Below are 21,692 nucleotides of genomic sequence, written 5' to 3' on the forward strand. Positions count from 1 at the left end.
GTCAGATAGATAGATCATAAAATTTAAACTTGCAAAATTTTTTTAAAAGGTTTATACTCCAGGACAGTCAGATAGATAGATAGATAGATAGATAGATGATAGAGAGATAGATGGATGGATGGATAGATGGATAGATGGATGGATAGATAGATGATAGATGGATGGATGGATAGAGAGAGAGAGAGAGAGAGAGAGAGAGAGAGAGAGAGAGAGAGAGAGAGAGTAAATCCTTGCTCACCAAGATCTGTGGTTATTTACTGTGTGGCTGTCACCCTGGTGTTTAGGGTGGGAACAGATGCACACAGAAATGACTGGCATGTGTGTGCACTCTCTTTTATATGACCCACTGTGTTAGTCTGGGTACTTTAGAGAACAAATCCACAGACACTCATGTATAAGAGAGAGTTGTATATATAGGTTAAGTGTGCATCAAGAAAACATCCTCACCCAGTGCTGCTCAAACCCACAAGTCCAACATTAACCCATATGTCCAACACCAGTCCACAACGTCCTCCTCCATCTCACAAAACAGACACAACGATGCCGACTGCAGGAGGAAAGCTGAGTCAGTGAATGTGTAAGTATCTCAGCTCTGGCAGGGGTCTCCACACAGCTGCTCCAGCACCCAGGGCTGCATCGGGGTAGGTCCATGTGGCTTCTCCTTGGGGATGCCTTGCAGGAAGTCAGCCTTGCCAGCTGAAGCTGGGAACTGCTAAGGCAGCTGCACCCTGGTGCGACCATCACAAAGCAAGAGACCCAAGAACTAGAAAGGCAAGGCTCACCGAGCCATTTATCCCTCCACCCTTCAATTAATCCCACATGTGTTTATCGGCCAGGTTGGCACAATAAACTAACTCACCTACTTTAAATAACCCAAATGGTTCCGCAAAGCAGCCATAATTACAGTGAGGAACAGCCTCTAATATCTCCAGGACTGTCACAGCTAAAGAAACATGGTGTCCTTCCATATTGCAGGTACTCCTAATGAATCAAGAGATCAGTGCAACAGAGCTGGACTTTCTCCTTCGATCCCCAGCACAAACGGGTGTCACGAGTCCTGTGGAGTTCCTCTCTGATCAGGCCTGGGACGGCATCAAGGTTAGTATGCGCGCGCACACAGGCACGTGTGCACAAACTGGTTTCCATTAAGACAGTTCGAAGCCAAGACAACCCAGGACTCTACGAGAACTGTGTGTCATAGAGTTTTCAATGGTTGGGTTTTCAGAAGTAGATAGCTAGGCCTTTCTCCCAAGATGCTTCTAGATAAACTTGAACCTCTAGTCTCTTAGCAAGCAGTTAGCAACCTCTAATTAGCAAGCAGCTGAGAGCACTTGTACCCCTTAGGTAACCCTCCAGGTTAGTCATGACCTCTTCTGAAAAGCCACTTCCTCATTTCTCAGAGATCTGCCTGAACACTTGTCCACAGGCAGTTAGCAGAGCTCTCTGTGGGTGCAAGCAAGGAGCCCAGGGTTAAGAGCTAACATGCACACCTTTGCTGCACCCCCATAGCAGAGCTCACTGTTACCTTGCCTGCAGGGAGGGCTTTGTGGAAAAAGACAAAAGTGTTGAGTTGCTGTGTAAGACTGCCCAGTACGAGGGCACCATGTGTTCCTACCAGTTACTCTGCCTGAGGTGCTGCAGCTCAGATGTGTGCTTGCCTGTGAGGCCTCAGTTTAAGTAGAGAGGTTTGGCCACTTCGTGCCAAGGACCTGTCTCCAGGCTGTGTCTAGGCATCTCCATGGGAATCCCAGTTCAGACATGAAATAGGAGCATTCCAGCCTCTACATGCAAAGGTTGAAGATGCCATTTCGTTTTCTCCTACTCTTGGCAGTGTTGTGTACAGCACTTCACAACGTGTCTGCTCATGAGCCATCTCCACAAGTGCTGGTCTGCTGGAGTCCATTGTTGCAGCCAATGTGTAGTTGAGTGTCTTCTCACCTGGGGGCTCAACTCCAAGCCCTCTATCAGACTCAATGGAGAGAAAACCCACTGCCATCAAGTTCACTCTCACTCGTCAGACAGGGCAGAACTGCTCCTCTGGGTTTCCAAGACTGTAATCTTTATGGAAGTGGAAAGCCTTGCCTTTGTTCCACAGAGGGGCTGGTGGTTTGTGATTGATAGAGTTTTCTTTGGCTAATTTGGCAAGTAGATAACTAAGCCTTTTTTCCCTAGTTTTGAAGCACCACTGAAACCTGCCTACTATGTGACCATGCTAGTACTTGAAGTGCCAGTGGCATTGGTTTCCAGCATCATGGAAACATACAGCCGCCCCAATAAAACCAACTGATAGATGGATGGCAGTTACTAATAACACATTTATTGAGCACCTGGGAAATGCTAACCATTTTGCACACATTAATTATTCTCATATCTACCTAGGCAGTAGGTATTGAGTATTCCCACTTAACATGGATGGGAGCTGAGGTTGCACAGTTTATAAGTAACATATCCAGGACACAACTGTTAGCAGAAAAGCTCATTTTTCCCATTTTGTGCAGCTTAGTCTAGTTGGGGTTTTGTGAGCCTTGGAAAAACCATACACTCAAAGCTCCTTTTAGTAGAGGCTGTGTTCAGACTCCTCAGGCCTGCTAGGATGCTGGCACCCCACAGAGGTCCAGCCAATGGTGACTAGTGAGCACCAGCTTCAGAGAGTCCAAATTACTCTTCAATGTGTCTTTAGCCACTGCAATCTGGGAAGCTCTCAGTACATCCCTGAATGAGTACTGATGGAATGCTGGGAGTGGGGGGTTGGGGGCGGGGTGGTAGTGGTGAAGAATATTGTTATTATTGTCAGGTGCCATCAAGTGCATTTCAACTCATAGCGACCCTTTGTGCAGCACAACAAAGCACTGCCTGGTTCAGCACCACCCTCAAAATTACTGTTACATTTGAACTCATTGTTGCAGCCACTGTGTCAATCCATTTCCTTGATGGTCTTTCTTTTTATTCGCTGCCCTTGTACTTTACCAAGCATGGTGTCCTTTTCCGGGGACTGGTCTCTCCTAATAACATGTCCAAGATACATGGGGAAAGGTCTCACCATTCTTGCTTCTAAGGAGCATTCTGGCTATCCATCTTCCAAGGCAGATTATTAAAGAATAGCATAGGTATTAAGATGTCCATTATTGATTTTCATCAATATTTGTAACATTGTATAGGTGTATAAAAAACATAAAGAAATATGTGCCTGGTGGCAGTGTGTGTGCAAATGTGCTGGATAAAATTGATGTGTGGTTTATTAAAACAGCTATAAAAGCCCCCAATAAAATAATTTAATTAAAAAAAAAAGAAATATGTGCCTAAAGTACTGCTGCTGTTAGCTTCTAATGAGTTGCTCATGCCACCGTATATTCAACAGGGCAAAACATTGCCTGGCCCATGATCCTTAGTGTGTTCAAGTCCCCTGTATTGGCCACTGGGTGTTTGAAGAGCCTTCCAACCTAGGGGGCTCATCTTGCAGCATTCTGTCAGGCAACACTCTATTGTGATCCCTGGGGTTTTCATTGACTGATGTCCAGGCCTTTCTTCCAAGTCTGCCTCAGTCCACTGAAACCATGGATGGTCTTGATGGTGACATAGCTTATAGCATTGTAAGCACACACTAATCACCAGGGTACCACAAACTGACAGGCACAGGTGGTGGACGTATCATAATCGACAAGTAGATGAAAGCTGATTGCGTTTATAGTTAAAACTGTTAATTATCCCCCCATGAGGTAGATAGCTGCTGTAGTGGACTGAGGCCGTGCCTGATGGAATTTGCCAGAGAAAGAAAAGTTTCTAGAGACTTTGAGTTACCCAAATGAGACAATTTTCCTTTCTGTGTGTTTTCCTGCAAAGCCATCTGCAGCAAAAATTCATATTTCATAAGCAATAGATGATTCACAAATGCCCTTTAAGGCTTTGATTTTGCACAGTTCAACTCCAAGGCTATTGTGCAGCTCAGCCTCATTCCCCTTCTCACAAAATGAGTTGTTTGCTTTGCTTTGCTTTGTCTTCTGGGCTAAGCACATCTGGCTGTTCAAAGGCTTTTGCAATTGGGTGAAGCTTTATCTCTCTCTCGCTCTCGCTCAGAGTTATGGAGCAACAGAGGACAGACCCATTGAACTAGTACAGAACAGGACGTAGCGGGTGAAACAATTCCATGTGCAGTGGCTATTGCTGGAGTCTATGATGAATGCCCTTTTTAAGCACTCCCTTGGAGTTTAGTGTGGGGAAATAAAATAATTGAGTAGGACCTGATAAAAACACATTTTTTAAAAGCATTCTACCTAATGAGGAAGGTAGATTTTCTTGTTTCCTCAAGAGAACCAATAAACGAGTAATGCATGACATCTTGTTGATAGAATGCTGCTTCTCTTAGTTTCCTTTGTAAGTACTTTTTAAGTCTCATCAAACGCTGAACCTGACACCGTCTGTTCTTCGTGCGAAAACCTCATCTGTGGTGTGTGCCTTTGTCATTCTGCAAACGGGCCCTGACCGCCACTCTGGATGCCAGTGTCGCGCAGTGGTATTGTGCCTGCACAGTCCAATGTAATTAGGTTAATTAGTCATTTCCATTTAGCTTATTAGAAAGCTAAAAAAATCCCTTTCCCTCATTTGGAATATGAAGTGCTGCCATTTTGTTCAATCCAGAGCTTCAAGAAAGTGTGTTTCGGATGTGGTCACGGCAGCTGAGACCACTGATCGCAGGGCAATCTCCCCGGTTTAATGGTGAAGCCAGAGGGGGTATTGAGCTGCAGAAGGGTTAATGATGGTACAAGCTGGGAAGAGGGCTGGAGGGGCTGCCTCGAAGATGGGCGCTCACTCCTCAGTACAGAGCGAGACACAGCAGCCGCAGCCTTTCTCAGCTTGTCTGGATCCTGCCTGCTGGCTGCCCAGATGTCTAACTTCATTAATGGAGCACTTTCTAAGTGCCAGGCAACCTAAGGCATATACAGATGCCTAAGGAATTTCCTGGCCACAGGGAACTCACAATCTTAGGGAAATAACAGACAACTAAGCCAGCAATTGTAGTCCAATAGATATTAGAGTCCCAAAGAAGGACATGGAAAAGCTTTAAAGTTTTGAATCTACATTAATCCATAGAGTGGGAAGTATGGGCAGAGATTATTTGGCCTCATTCTACAAATCAAAAACACCCAGATCCCACATAGGTCTGAAAGCAGACTCCAAGTTCAATGGCTCAAAAGTTGTGGCCAAAACCAAACTTTTGAGAACCAACACCGAAAACCAAACTCACTGCCATTGAGTCATTCTGACTCATGGTGACCCTGTGGGACAAAGTTGAACTGCCCCTGTGGGTTTAAGAGACTAATTCTTTTGGGGAGGAGAAAGCCTCATCTTTCCCCCACCAAGTGGCTGGTGGTTTCAAACTGCTGACCTTGTGGGTAGCAGCCCAATGAGTAACCACTACACTGCCAGGGCTCTTCTAAGAGTTGAGAACAGAAGTCTTATGTCCCCAAACCTCCTCTACCATTATGCATATACCACCATGCCACTTTTCAATGTGAGAGAGATTATGTTCCCTGCTCTAAGTCATCACAGGGAGGGTGGGGACCCATTGAGCCATGTGAAAGGACATGTAAAGCCAGGTCACTTTTTCAGCAGCAAGGGAGAAGAATGTAGACAGGCACAGGTCAAAGGTATAGATGTTTCTGCAGCATTACTCTCCCTTGTTTTATATATGGAGTCTCTGATTGGTGAAAATGGTTAATACATGCAGCTACATGCTAACCAGGAGGTTTAATTCTAACAAGAAACTCGAAAGAAGAGAAGCCTAAAGAACTACTTCAGAAAAACCTGTGGAGCCCAGTGTTACTCTGACGCACATGGCATCACCATGCGTTGGAATGAACTCCACACTCGGATAGAGTGGGAGAGGACGAGGGAATCTGCTTATGTGTACAGTTTGGAAGGAGGTGCTAAATGTAGAGACTTGATTACCAAGTTAAGCATTTGGGCTTCAACCTTTAGAAGCAAGCATCTCAAGCCAGTGTTAAAGTTAGCGTTAACCAAAGTCTTCGATTGCACACACAATTGGAGAGAAAACTTAAGTATTGATTGCAAGGTGAGTATGGGGATGAGAGGGAGGAGCCCAATCTCTATGACCAGACTAATAATAATACCCCTCTCATTCCTGATGTTCATGTAATAGCCTCCAGAAAAATGCTGCTCGGTCTCCAGTGTTTATCATACCCCGAACCTTTTACTTCCTAAAACTATTATTATTTGGGCAATTCACTGAATGAGTCGACCGATGTGCTTTCTCTTCCATGAGTTACCCAAAAGTAACATCAAGGTTCCAGACAAGAGTATAAATGAGCCGCATAATCCCATTCTGCTCTTGTAGCCCCAACACAAAGCAAAGCACAGCTTTCTGGGGAAATTGCTTCTCATAGCCGGATTCTTGGAAATTTCTCAGGCACTTTCATCAATGGAAGAATTCTACAATTTGGATCGGGACATTGAGGGATCTGCCAAGAGCTGGAAAAAGTTTGTCGAGTCGGAATGTCCTGAGAAGGAGAAGTTCCCACAGGAGTGGAAGAACAAAACAGCCTTGCAGCGCCTCTGCATGATGAGGGCCATGCGGCCGGACCGGATGACCTATGCCATGCGGTAGGGAATGGGGGTGGGGGAGGGGCGGTGAGACGTAGGAGAGGCACTGGGGAGATAGGATTCTCTCAGCAGTACCATGCGTAAGGGCTGAGCTCCAACATCCTGTAGGCGTAGTAGTGGGACCCGCTGTAGAAACATGGAAAATCCCATGAGGACTATTACTCTGTGTGCGCCCTGTGTTTTATATCATGAAAGCGGACAGTTTAGAAAGATTCTGTCTGGGTTACTAGGGCTGCTGGATCAAAAGTATCACAAGTAGCTGACTTTACAAAACAGGAATGACTTTTCTCTTCGGTCCAGAGACTGTGTTTGAATCAAGCTGGAGACAGAGGAAAGTGCTCCTTTACCAGGAGCTCCAGGTCTGTGCCGCTTGGGGTGTCCCTTGGTGGCTGTCTTTCGTGGTGTCTGTCTTCATCATGTGTGTCTCTGTTGATTCTGCTCTTTTTTACAACTCAAACAGGATTAGCTTTAGGGCCCATCTCTTTAGATATGAACTCATTTACAGAACAAAAAACTCCTACACTGCCACTGAGTCCATTCTGACTCATCACAACCCTAGAGGACAAGGTAGAATTGCCCCTCTGAGTTTTTGAGACCATAATTTTTTCCAAGAGGAAAAAGCCTTGTCTGTCTCCTGAGAAGCAGCTAGTGGGTTCAAACTGCTGACCTTGTAGTTTCAAATTGCTGACCAATATATAACCACTCCTTACATAGCAAAAGAAACCCCTATTTCAGTATCAGGCATCATCAGAACAAAAAAATTATACCATAGTGAATGAGGGGGGGAGTGGAGACCCAGAGCCCATTTGTAGGCCACTGGACATCCCCTTACAGAAGGGTCTTGGGAAGGCGATGAGCCAGTCAGGGTAAGATGTAGCAACGATGAAAAATACAACTTTCCTCTAGTTCCTAAATGCTTCCTCCCCACTATCATGATCCCAATTCGACCTTACAAATCTGGCTAGACCAGAGGATGTACACTGGTACAGATAGGAACTAGAAATGCAGGGAATCCAGGGAAGATGATCCCTTCAGGACCAGTGGTGAGAGTGGCAATACTGGTAAGGTGGAAGGAGGGTGAGTTGGAAAGGAGGAACCGATTACAAGGATCTATATGTAACCTCCTCCCTGAGAGACGGACAACAGAGAAGTGGGTGAAGGGAGACGTCAGACAGGGAAATATATGACAAAATAATGTTATAAATTATGAAGGGCTCATGAGGGAGAGGGAGCAGGGAGGGAGGGGAAAATGAGGAGCTGATGCCAGGGGCTTAGGTGGGGAGCAAATGTTTTGAGAATGATGAGGGCAATGAATGTACAAATGTGCTTTACACAATTGATATATGTATGGATTGTGATAAGAGTTGTATGAGCCCCTAATAAAACAATTTTTTTTAAAAAGAAGAAACCCCTATTTTCAAACAGGGGCATATTTGTAGATGCAAGGGTCTTAATTCCCCATTGCTGCTATATCAGAAATACGAGTCATAGACTTGGCAAACAGAACTGCATTCACTCCCATTTTAGAAGGCCAGACTTCTAAACTCAGGGCCCCTATTTTAGGGAAATGCTTTCTCTCTGTGTTGGCTCTGTGGAAAGTCCTGTCTCCTTTCGACATCTGTAGGTCCAGCCTTCCTTAGATATCCCCATGGAGCATTGCATCCATCTATCCCTGAGTCTAGGAAGTTCTCAGCTTGGGGAGGAGTTTGTGCTCTCAGCTGTTGTCTTTTTTTCTTTGATGACACGGAGGTCCCTGTGATCTTTGATTACATGTTTAATCTCTTTCATATCCCTAAACATACTGACTCAAACTATAACCTAATCTTGTAGATTTGTATCATGCTTCATTCACATAACTACCTTTAAACCTGCCTCATTACATCACAGAAGCTAGGATTCACAACAAACAGGATTACAAAACATCATAGTACAAAATTAAGGATAATTACATAATACTGAGAATCATGTTTTCCCCAAGTGGACTAATATTTTTAGGGTGCCCAATTCAATCCATAACAGAGGGGTTAGGATTTCAACATGTATATTGGAGAGGGGCACAATTCAAATCCAACAGATGATTTAATTTATATGAGTTGAAATCAAATACTAGCAACATCAAATATGCTAGGGGACAATGGGATCCAGAAAACAGGGGAAAACCCCACTTCCCAGCCCAAAGGAAAAAGAGAGAGATGAATGTGGCCATAGCCTCACTTTAGATGGATGGCAGAAAAACGAGAAGGATGTTGACTGTTGGCTTCTCTCTTCTCTGACAAGGTGGAAGCAAGTTGATCAGTTGGGTTTGTGTGACACGGAGAATGGAAGAGTTGAAGATTTGAGGAGAGTGGAAAGGTTTTAAATAGAATCTGTGAAAAAGTGGAAGGCTGATTAGGGAAATCCAAAGCATTCCATGTAGCATTGAGTGCCAACCTTGGAGAGAGTTGGCATTTGGAGGAGCACCAGTCTTTTCCATCGGATGGTATTTTCCAGCAGCATTCAGCATCCAGATGTATATTCAGAACTGAGTTTATCCAGAGCTTGAGTAATCCCAAAAGGGGATACTGAAGGACGCATTAGGCAGTGGAAGTGGGCTATTGGCAAGAGAAGTATTAGAAGTCATATTATTATTATAGCAAGTCAACTCCAATTAATGGCAGCCTCATTAAAAAAAACCATATGTCACCTGGTCTTGCACCGTATTCACGATCACGCTCCTATTTAGACCGTTGCTGCAGTCACTGTGTGTTTTGAATGCTTTCCAGCCTACCAGGCTCATCTTCTAGTGCTAACTCCATGTTATTCTCACCTTACATCTCAGCATTCATTACTGGCAGATCTGTGTCATTGTGCAAGATTTTTTACTCTTTTTACTGTTGTTATCGATGTCGAATGTCTGATAGTGAAGCAGACAGTAAGCGAGGAGTAGGTGTGTGGGAGAATAAGCCCAGGTGAGAAGGCTACAGGTGTGTGGCTAGCTCAGTGAGGGCCAAGAGTTGCTTCAGATGTCCAGTGAAGTGTCTGCAGCTGTTTAGCATGTTCAGTTTTGTGTAGCGTGCAATGGCACTCCTAGGACAGGAACATTGGTAAATGGAATGAGACTGAGGGATCAAGAGCAAATACTCGTAGATTACTGCCTTAGATATCAGGCAGACATAGAGGATAGCCAGGAGGTGAAGTACAGTGAACTCAGCTGTCTGAGTTCTGAAAGGCTCGTGATCAACAAAGGATGACGTGACGGACCACCAGGCAGCACAGAATGGGTTGGATATGGTTTTGATGGATGAGTGTACCTGTTGACTTCATCAATAAGGAATGACTTTCAGCTTGGTCTAGATCAGTGGTTCTCAACCTGTGGGTTGTAACCCCTTTGGGAGTCAAATGACCCTATCACAGGGGTCAACTAAGACCATTGGAACACATCAATATTTCACCATATATAATTACATATTGTTTTTGTGATTAATCACTATGCTTTAATTATGTTTAATTATGTTCAATTTGTAACAATGAAAATACATCCCGCATATCAGACATTTATATTACAATTCATAACAGTAGCAAAATTGCAGTTATGAAGTAGCAACAAAAATAATTTTATGGTTGGGGTCACCACACATAGGAACTGTATGAAAGGGCCATGGCATTAGGAAGGTTGAGAACCACTGGTCTAGATTATGTAGCCTGTAACCTTGAGCGAGTCTTCTAATTTCTATTTCATGGTTGTTGTTAGATGTTATCAAGTCAGCTCCAACTCATGGGGACTTTATGTGTAACAGCATGAAGCATTTCCCAAACCCGTGATAGCTTCATGATTGTGGACATACGAAAGTCCATTGTTTCAGCTTTTGGGTCAGTCCATCTCATTGATAGTTTCCATTGATTTGGGGGATCCTCTAATTTACCAAGCATGCTGTCATTTTCAAATGTTTGATCTTTCTTTTAATGATGCATCCAAAGTAAGGAAGTCAAAGTCTTGCCATCTTCCATTCTATGAAACAGTCTGGCTGTATTTCTTCTAAGGTCAATTTGTTTAACAGGGAATCCAGGGCAGATGATCCCTTCAGGACCAGTGGTGTGAGTGGCGATACTGGGAAGGTAGAGGGAGGGTAGGTTGGAAAGGGGGACTGATTACAAGGATCTACATGTGACCTCCTCCCTATGGGACGGACAAAAGAAAAGTGGGTTAAGGGAGTCCTCAGACAGGACAAAATATGACAAAATAATAAGTTATAAAGTATCAAGGGCTCATAAGGGAGGGGGAGCGGGGAGGGAGGGGAAAAATGAGGAGCTGATGCCAGGGGCTTCAGTGGAGAGCAAATGTTTTGAGAATGATGAAAGCAATGAATGTACAGATGTGCTTTACACAATTGATGTATACATGGATTGTGCTAAGAGTTGTATATGCCCCTAATAAAACTATTTAGAATAAATAATGAAAATCAGAAGAAATGATAAAAAAGGGTCCATTTGCTTATTACTCGTACAGTCCACATGTCTGTTCCCTCCATCAACACCACAGTCCAAGGGCATCGATTCTTCTTTCGGCTTCCTTTTTCGTAGTCCAGCTTTCTCAGTGATATGAAGCCACTGAAAGACCATGACTAGGTCAGATGCACTGTAATCATCAAAGTGACTTCTTTGCTTGTTGGAATTTTAAAGAAGCCTTTTGCAGCAGATTTGCCCAGCACAATACTTTGCTTGCTTGACAGTTTCCTCCCTGGATGTTGATGATTATGGACCTATATTTTTCAAGTTCTTTTGTTTTGGCTTTTTTAACTGGTATGCATGTAAACATATATTCACAAATGTCTTTTTTTCTGGCAGGGATTTTGTTGAGGAGAAATTAGGAAGCAAATACGTGGCGGGACGTGCTCTTGACTTTGCGACCTCGTTTGAAGAATCGGGGCCAGCCACTCCCATGTTTTTTATCTTGTCTCCAGGGGTGGATCCACTGAAGGATGTGGAAAATAAAGGTGAGAAATGGTGCCAAAGCGATGCCAGCCCCATGCCCTTTCACCTTCAGTCTTTGAGTGTGCCAGATTCTCTTTTCCTGATTCTAGGCTAACTCACCCAAATCCTTGACATTTGCTAACCACATAGAGGTCCGGCCATTATTGAGCCAACACGAGAGGGTCATACACCAGAGAAATAAAGGATGAGTTTGAGCTATAAGGCAGAATCCACAGCAGCAGCTTCATGAGAAGGCCTCATCCCTGCACATCCATCCTCTTCACTGTAGCCAGGACAATCTTTCTGATCTTTTCAAACTCTTGCATCTTTTCATTGTAACCCTAGGAATAAAAGCCAAGCTCCTTCACATAGTGTTCAACAAACTTCATCCTTCAGCTTCTACTTCTCCAGCCACATCAACTGTATCATATCTTGTTGCTGCTGTGACAAATCGCCACAACATGCATTTATTATTATAGATTTTTGGAAGTCAGATGTCCTAAGTGAGTCTAACAGGACTCAAAGCATTCTTGCTGGAGGCCCTAAGGGAGAACCCACTTCCTTGCTTTTTCCAGCCTTGGTTTATGGAACTTTCTCCATATACAATAAGATCCATATAGCACCTCTCGCTCTCTCTCTCTCTCTCTCTCTCTCTCTCTCTCTCTCTCTCTCTCTCTCTCTCTCTCTCTCTCTCTCTCGTCTATCTAAAATAAAGTACATATAAGTGAGACAGAAGACTATCTCATAAAAAGCCCTGTGTCTGTTATTGGAGTTCCAGAAAGAGGGAACATAGGAAACATAAAGGAAGAAATTATCGAGGAAAAATTCCAGTGTAAAAAAAGATATAACATTTTCACCTGTAATGGCATGCCTGGTGCTAAACAAATCAATGGAAAGGATGCAGCTCATGAAATGTCATAAACACACGGTGAAGATATGATGTCAGCTTTCAAGGAAAGAGAGATAGGTCACCAATAATCAAACAACCAAGAATGGTGTCCAACTGGTATATGACCTCTCGTGAACAAATCTGGCTAAAATTGAAGCACTGTACGCTACCCACGGATTCAGAAACATTACTTCACATGATTCTGTTCTAAAGATTTAGGACAGTAAAACAAGGATAGGAAATTAGAAATAGTAAGTAAGATATACAAGATACTAGAACTAATCCAGAGTAAAATAAGCCCCAGAAGAATAGCTTGCTAGAAAACTAACCTGCTTCACATGCAGATTTGGCTTACATGATATGACTATAACGGAAGAAGCAGGAAGCACCAATGTTGAAGCTGCCAAAGAAAGTCCAGGGTCACCTGGACCAGATGAAGAGTATCTACCAGAGAATGTTATGTCATGCTAACAACACCAACAGGCATAAAAAAACTATAGACATATGTGTCAATGGAATTGAGCTGAGAATCCAAAACCTCATTCACCTGTGGACAGTTGGTTTTTGACAAACATTCCAAGATCATTCAATGGTGAAGACAAGTCTTTTTACCAAATAAGTCTGGACCAACTGGATATCTACATGCAAAAGAATAAAGTTGGTTGATCCTTTTCCTTAAATCACAGACTAAAATGAACTCAAAATGAGCCTAAATGTAACAACTGAAACAATAAAACTCTTAGATGAAGATCTAGGAGTAAATTTGAGGTTAGACAATGGTTGCTTAGACACAAACTGTAGCACAAGTGATCGAAGAAAATAACAGATAATTGGACTTGAGCAAAAACTTAAAACTTTTTCTTTAAAGGACACCATAAAAAAGTGAAAATCTTAAAAACCCTACAGAATTGGAGAAATCATTTTACAAATCATGTATCCAACAAGGAACTTACAGCAAGCAGATATGAAGAATTCCTACAACTCAACAATAAAAAGACAACTCCCCAATTAATTAACAGACCAGGGATCGAATAGACCCATCTCCAAAGGTGTACAATGGCCAATAAGTGCATGAAAAAAGGAACTGGGGATATCATGGTGAAAAAGATACTCTACTCCCAAAGGACTGGCATTCCTAAAAAAGTCATAACACGTACACAGGAATCCCACATTTATCATTCTGATTTAGGCATTTGGGGGTGGCGGCTGTCACCAAATATAGCCCAGTTGCTTCACCATCTGTCTCTAGCATGGGTAGGAACTGGATGTGACAGCATGGGACTCTTCTGGCCTTGCAATGTGGTGGAGGGCTTAGCTGGTGTTATGGATAGGTGATATGTCTGTCTCTCTGGTCACTTGGGCATGGGTGTAGGAAGCATTCTCACTAGTCCCTGAGTGGATGTTTGATGTACATGTTGCTAGTTGCCAAGTAGATGAGGGGAGGATGGCTGTTGAACACAGGGTGGATAGAGCAGGCATAAGGCTGTAATCCCAGGGGGCTGGGAGTGAGGTATGAGGCAAGGAGTATAGGCCAGCCTTTAGATGCCTGGTAAGAGAATATGCCCTGTCCAGTTGAGTGTGATATTGGATAAGGTGTATTACCATTCCTCTGACCCCCAGCACAGGTTATTGGAGTGTGGGCCCCTGAACCTGGTGACTGACACCATAGGCTGATACCTATGCCTTTGAGCCTTATCTCCCAGTGCCAGCTGCTGGGCAGAGCAAAAGATGCTGCCGGCCTGTAGACGACCTCATTGCAAGCAGCTGGGACATAAGAGCAGACACTGCCATTCTAGAGGTCCCAGCACTGGTGATGGGGCAGAGAAGCGTGCCCCACCCATCTATGGCGCCTAGTGGGAGTGACTGAGCAAAGGGCAGGCACCACCAGTCTTAGAGCTCCTAACTCAGGAGGTGGGGTGGTGGTAGGTGCTGCTGAACCACAGTTGGGGGTGGTACGTGGGGTAGGATAAGCACTACATATAGGAGATGGGTACAGTGGGTGCGGTGAGTACACATAACTTGTATAGGACAGCAAGTACTCCTGCCTAGCTCTGGACATGGATGGCAGTAAGTTTGATGGCTGTTGGTTTGTTTGAACTTAGACTGTATATGAAGCCGTGGTGGCTCAGTGGTAAACTCTCCCCTTCCATGTGGGAAAAGATGACCAATGCACCTCATGTGTAGCCACCCCCACCCCCAAACATGCTTATTTGTAGGTATATGAGTATGCCTACTCATAGCGACCCCATAGGACAGGGTAGAACTTCCCCTGTGGCTTCTGAGCCTGTAACTGATTACGGGAGTAGAAAACCCTGTTTCTCCTGCAGAACAGCTGGTGGCTTCAAACTGCTGACCTTGCATATTGCAGCCCAACACGTAACCACTACGCCACCAGGGCTCCTAAATATTCTATAACATTTAATATAGTTCTAATTAAATTAGTCTTCATACTTTTACTCATGTTTGGTTGCCTGCTTGTCACTAAGATTCTTGAGGTCAGGTACCATGTCTCGCCTGCTCAACAATTGCTTGCCAAGGCCTAGTAACTAGCACAGGAAGGTGTTCAATAAATATCTGTTGAATGCATTAACAGACAAAGGTAAGAATATCATCAGGCCTGTTGTCAAAGCCGAGTTACTCCTGTCTTTCACACTCTGACAGAGGTCGGTGTTCCTCTGTCCCGTGGAGGCACTGTTCCTGTCACAGAGACCCATCTACTTTCATCCTTGTTATTCAAGACTTTCTTTTTGGAAAGTGTTTATGCATCAGCCTTTGAGCAATTTCCTGCTGCTCTCTTCCAACTGAGCTCCAGCTACTGCTTCCTATCATTGGAGGTTTTATATCACCTCAGTCAAGCTGGCCCGTCCTGGTTTATTTTGCTTATTTGTCTCTGAATATATTATCTCAGCCCTGACATGGGTTTCTTCTTAATGTATTATTTCCTTACCAGACCAATATTGCTATTTATCAACTGGAGACAATGTGAGCATCTGTGGATTTTGTTTCTCTCTTTCTTTCTCCCTCCCTGTGTTCTTCATGGTTTGATTTCATTTCTAATTCCTTGTTTAGAAGACATACTCTAAAGACCCCTATATTTTCACACCTTGGATCCAATCAGTTTGCCTGATGGGCTCTATCATCAACTATAAGATCACCTTGACTAATTCAAACATGCCCTTCTAAACCCATTTTTTAAAATCATTTTATTAGGGGCTCATACAACTCTTACCACAATCCATACATCCATCCATTGTGTCAAGCACATTTGTACATTCATTGCTCTGTACATTCATTTGTACATTCATTGTACGTCATTCTCAAAACATTTGCTCTCCACCTAAGTCCCTGGCATCAGCTCCTCATTTTCCCTCTCCCTCCCAACTCCCTGCTTCCTCATGAATCCTTGATAAATTATTATTTTGTCATCTCTTACACTGTCCAACGTCTCCCTTCACCCACTTTTCTGTTGTCTATCCCCCAAGGAGGAGCTTATATGTAGGTCCTTGTAATTGGTTCCCACTTTCTACCCCACCTTCCCCACACCCTCCCGATATCGCCACTCTCACCACTGGTCCTGAAGGGATCATCCGCCCTGGATTCCCTGTGTTTCTAGTACCTATCTGTACCAGTGTACATCCTCTGATCTAACAAGATTTGTAAAGTAGAATTAGGATCGTGATAGTTGGTGGGGGGGGGCTTAAAAGCATTTAGGAAGTAAGAGGAAAGTTGTATGTTTCATCATTGCTACACTGTACCCTGACTGGCTTGTCTCTTCCCCGTGACCCTTCCATAAGGGGATGTTCCAATTGCCTACAGATAGGCTTTGGGTCTCCACTCCACACTCCCCCTCATTCACAATGATAGGATGTTTTGTTCTTTGATGCCTGATAACTGATCCCTTCGGCACCCCGTGATCATGTAGGCTGGTGTGCTTCTTCCATGTGAGTTTTGTTGCCTCTGAGCTAGATGGCTGCTTGTTTACCTTCAAGTCTTTAAGACCCCAGACACTATCTCTTTTGATAGCCGGGCACCATCAGCTTTCTTCACATTTGCTTATGTACCCACTTTGTCTTCAGCGATTGTGTCGGGAAGGTGAGCATCCTGGAATACCAGTTTAATAGAACAAAGTATTCTTTCATTGAGGGAGTACTTGAGTGGAGGCCCAATGTCCATCTGCTACCTTAATTCTAAATCTATAAATACATTCACATAGATCTATTTCCACATCTTCATATATAAATATATTTACATACATATATGGATTTATTTAGACCTCTATATATGCCCTTTGCCTCCTAGTTCTTTTCTCTATTTCCATTTACTTTCCTTTTATCCCACTATCATGCTTAGTCTTCATTTGGGTTTCAGTAATTCCTCTCAGTTACATTACCCTTGATCACACCCTACCAGGCCTCTTATACCCTCCTCACCACCGATTTGGATCACTTGTTGTTCCCTTGTCTCTGGATTTGTTAACACCACTTCCTTCCCCTCCCCCCCACCTCTTCCCTCTCCCATGTCCCCCCGGAACTGTCAGTCCCGTTGTTTTCTCCTCCAGATAGTTCATCCAGCCTATCTTATTTAGACAGATCCACGGAGATAATAACATGCACAAAAGCAAGACAGAGCAAAACTAAGTGACAAAAGAAAATGAAATAACAACAAGCCAATGACAAAGAACAAAACAAAACACAAGAAAGAAAAGTTTGTAGTTAGTTCAAGGACTGTTTCTTGGCCTTTAGGAGTGTTTTCCAGTCCAGTCTGTTGGGGTGCCAAGCCCTGGCCCCAAAGTCTATTTTTGGTATTCCCTGAGGACTTCATTGCTCTGTTCCCCTTGCTGTTCTGTTGCATGCCCTCGGTGTTTTCCCTCGGTGTGGTAGGATCCAATAGGGCAGAATTCCCACACTGTGTCTCCAGTGTTGGCTCCTGTAAGTTTATGGGTCATTGGGGGTGTCATGTCTCATAGTGGGGCAGACCATATGGTCTTCTTTGTGGATTAGCTGTTCTGACCGGGGATATTGTCCTCAAGGCTTGGTGGGCCAGGATGTGTTCCACTCTCTCTTCCTCCCCCTTCATCGGCTCCCGTGTGCTCTTATCAGACATATCCCTCTCCAGGAGCTGCATTCAGTGCTGTCCCCTGAAATAAATTCTTCTTGGGGGAGGGGAAGGTATCCACGTGGGATTGGGGCCGGCCCCTCAGACCTCTCCATTGGTTCCCTTCTGCATGGAGGCATGTTGCATTCACATCTTGGAGCACTGGGTTGAAGTCTGGTCTCTCTTTCCCTGTGGAGATATAAACAATACCCACCCCTTGGGTGGGTTAGTGCCCTGTGCCCGTGCTACCCATCTAACGCCAAGAGGCTTGCTATTTCTGTCAGCTTGTCATCTTGTGATGTCCTGTGTGTTGCTCTGATGATGGAAACAATGCCACTGGTGTTTCAAACACCAACACACTGGTAGTTTATACTCTGTTGGGGAAAAAAAATCCCAGTAGGCTGGAAGATACTATACTAGGGCATAGCAAAAAAATGAAATTTTCCCCGGAAAGCTATGTATCTAATTTGTTTTATAAAACAACCTCATCACCTTCAAAATACTCCCCATTACACTTAATACATTTGTCAAACCAGCAATTCCATTCTTGGAAACATTTTTCATACTCATCTGTTTGGATGGCTAACAGCACCTCCTTCAATTTTTTTCTTCACCTCTTTTACATCATTAAATCACTGCCCTTTCATGAACCTCCGCATTTGTGGATACAAAAAGAAGTTGCACCAAGCAAATCCAGGTGAATAAGGTGTGTGCGACAAGAGAGGCATTCTGTATTTAGCCAAAAACTGGCACACTGAGATAGCTGCGTGACCAGGTGCATTGTCGTGGTGGAAAAATCAGTCCCCCGTCTGCCATAAATCAGGCCTTTTTTTTTTTTTAGTGGTTGATTAAATTATTTCCCATTTATTGAACTCAATCTTTTTAAAAAATCATTTTATTGGGGACTTATACAAGTCTTATCACAGTCCACACATCCATCCATTGGGTCAAGCACATTTGTACATTTGTTGCCATCATCATTCTCAAAACATTTTCTTTCTACTTGAGACCTTGGTATCAGCTCCTCATTTTCCCCCTCCCTCCCCGCCACCTCGTCCCTCATGAACCCTTGGTAATTTATAAATTATTATTATTTTGTCATGTATTACTCTGACCCATCACCCACTTTTCTGTTGAAATCAGGCCTTTTTTGTCTCACACTGTTACACAATCTTTTCAAAACCTCTAAATAGAAAGCTTGATTAACAGTCTGACCTGGTGGAATAAACTCCAAACAAGTCAACATTATCATCCATTCGAGAAGTTCATGGATGTCCAGAACAAGGTTTGTCATCTATTGACATATCACCTTTTTTGAAACGAGAATATAACTCATACACTTGAATTTTTCCTATAGCACTGTCCTTGTAAGCTGTGTTCAACATCACATTTTCTAAGGTATTTTTCTCCAAGCAGGATACAAAATTTCACAGTCACAGGCTGTTCTCTTAAATCAACCTACATACACACACACACACACATACACACATACACACACACACAACTGATGTTTGAGTGAAACTGTTTTTTTATAAATCATTTTATTAGGGGCTCTTATCACAATCCATACATACATCAATTGTGTCAAGCACATTTGTATATTCATTTCCCTCATCATTCTCAAAACATTTGCTCTCCACCTAAACCCCTGGCAGAGCAAAACTGTTTTTATGAAAAATTTCACTGTGACCTGAATGAACCTTCCCAGGTGATTCCACTGGATGCACTAACTCAGAGCAAGTTGCTTGATGCTCTTCTAGTGGGGAAATGCGTACTATGTAAACTCCATTCCACACAGTGAAACTCTGGGCTTTTTTTTGAGGGGGGGGAGTACTCCCTCTTACAATAGCCACACAGATTCAAACGTGTCAATGATTGTGACAATGGCATAGAACCGAGGAACAGTTTGTTCTGTTTGTACATAAGGTTGCCATGAGGCAGAGTTGACGTAACAGCAACTAATAGGGATGGAATACTCAATAAGAAAGGAAAATAAGTGCTTAGGTAATCAATAAAACAGAGACACCAGTTTTCCAAAGCACCCATAGATGCCAAGTACATGGGACATAGGAAAAAGCAAGCATTGTTGTGGAAGAGAATTGACAATGCTAAAAGAAATCAGTACCAGCTCTAGTGCATGAGAATGTGCTGGCCAGAAGTACAGTTGAAGCAGGATCACCAGAACATCTAGGCACAAGATTGTTTAAGCTTATGAGACCCTTATTCAACATCTTCATTGACAGTTTTCTCCTATGGTCCCATCTGTGCAATTAAAGTTTCCTTTCATGGCAAACCACAATATGGTTCAAAATTTGTTTCTTTCTTCTTGAACTCCTTGATATCAGCTCCCCTTTATCCCTTCCCTTCCCTTCCCCACCCTACTACCCAGGGACCCTTTCTCCCCTATAATCGGTTGCTTGGGGAGGAGGGTATTGCCACATCTTACACAATCCATTATATCACTTCATATACAATTCTGCTAGTCGATCCAATTGAGTAGGGTTACACAGTCACAATGCTATCACCTCCCCATTCTTCCCCCCAACCCCCCTTTTCCTGTACCCTCAGGGAATCATTACTCCTGTTACTGTTTCTATCTTGGCTTTCATGTACCGAATGATCTTAAATATACAAATGAACATACAGAAATCTAACATGATTAATGAGGTAAAACAAATAAAAAACAATTAATCCAAGTTAATCCAACATGAGTAGTTATTAGGTAAGGTTAGATTGTATTAATAAAATTGCATTTTAAGAGACCTATCTTGTATATCTACATCTGCTAATCCAGCAACTACAGACATGAAGGCCACAGTGTTCTTTGCCATGTTACAAACATGGGCTGTTGTGGTTGTTGTCATTGTTGTTGTTAGTGCCATCAATCTATTCTGACTCATAGCCACCCTATGTACAACAAAGCAAAACACCATCCAGTCCTGCGACATCTTCGCAATTGTCCCTGTGCTTGAGCCCATTGTTACAGCCACTGTGTTAATCCATCTTTTTTCAGGGACTTCCTCTTTTTCACTGCCCCTCTACTTTAACAAGCATGATGTCTTTTTCCAGGGTCTGGCCTCTCCTGACAACCTGTCCAAAGTAAGTGAGGTGAAGTCATGCCATCCTTGCCTCTAAGGTGCATCCTGACTTCTTTCAAAGCAGATCTGTTTTTCCATGATACTTTCAATATTTGACATCAAATACATTGATGCTACCTCAGTCTTCTTTATTCAATGTCCAACTTTCACACGAATGAGGCCATGAAAATACGTGGCTTAAGCCAGGCACTCTACATTGTCCTCAAAGTAACATCCTTATTTTTTAATACTTTAAAGAAGTCTGTGCACAGATTTACTTAATGCCGTGTGTGGTTTGATCTCCTGACTGCTGCTTTCATAAGCATTGATTGTGGATCCAGGTAAGATGAAATCCTTGACCAGTTCAATCTTTCTCCACTTATCATATTACCTATTGATCGGGATTTGGATTTTTTTTTTTTGCATTGAGTTGAAATCCACACTGAATGATGTAGCCCTTGAACTTCATCACCAAATGTTTCAAGTCCTCCTCACTTTGAACAAGCAAGGTTGTGTCATGTGCATATTACAGATTGGTAACAAGCTTTCTTCCAATCCTGATGCTGCATTCTTCTTCATATGATTTGGCTTCTCTGATTATTTGCTCAACATCTAGATTGAATGAGTTTGGTGAGAGGATAGAACAACCCTGACACCCACCTTTCCTGTTTGTTTGTTTGTTTGTTTGTTTGTTTGTTTCAGATCTTACAAACACCCTGGTCAAAAACCAATGGAAACTTCTGTCCCAGATAACACACAAAAGTGAGGGAACCCCAATAAGTCAAATAGTATAATGAATTCAATCAGGTTACTTTTCAATTATATAGCATTTATGTACATAATTATGCCCTACATTTTGTAAACAATAATGTTTACAACATTAACTTTATGTTCAGCATACATGCAGATGCAATCTAATATACATTTAATATAATGCTAACATTACTAACATACCAAACACCCAAAATTTCGGGAAGTATTCATATTCATCCAACATGAAACTTTTCAATTCATGATTCGAGTCAGTTTCATTTCTGGACTGTCTGTTGAGCAGGGCCCAGTGC

At 43.0% G+C, this 21,692-nt stretch overlaps 1 protein-coding gene across 1 annotated transcript in view; it reads left to right on the forward strand.

The window, feature by feature from the left end:
* The window catches only part of DNAH9 (dynein axonemal heavy chain 9), a 419,100-nt gene that overhangs the window by 327,275 nt on the left and 70,133 nt on the right, over window positions 1–21,692 (forward strand). Inside the window, exons 59-61 of the mRNA XM_075561068.1 lie at window positions 976–1,098; window positions 6,425–6,618; window positions 11,443–11,591. Coding sequence (XP_075417183.1) covers window positions 976–1,098; window positions 6,425–6,618; window positions 11,443–11,591 — 466 coding nt within the window. The remainder of the gene's footprint in view (window positions 1–975; window positions 1,099–6,424; window positions 6,619–11,442; window positions 11,592–21,692) is intronic.

The sequence above is a fragment of the Tenrec ecaudatus genome, chromosome 10 (assembly GCF_050624435.1).
Source record: "Tenrec ecaudatus isolate mTenEca1 chromosome 10, mTenEca1.hap1, whole genome shotgun sequence".
Lineage (NCBI taxonomy): Eukaryota > Metazoa > Chordata > Mammalia > Afrosoricida > Tenrecidae > Tenrec > Tenrec ecaudatus.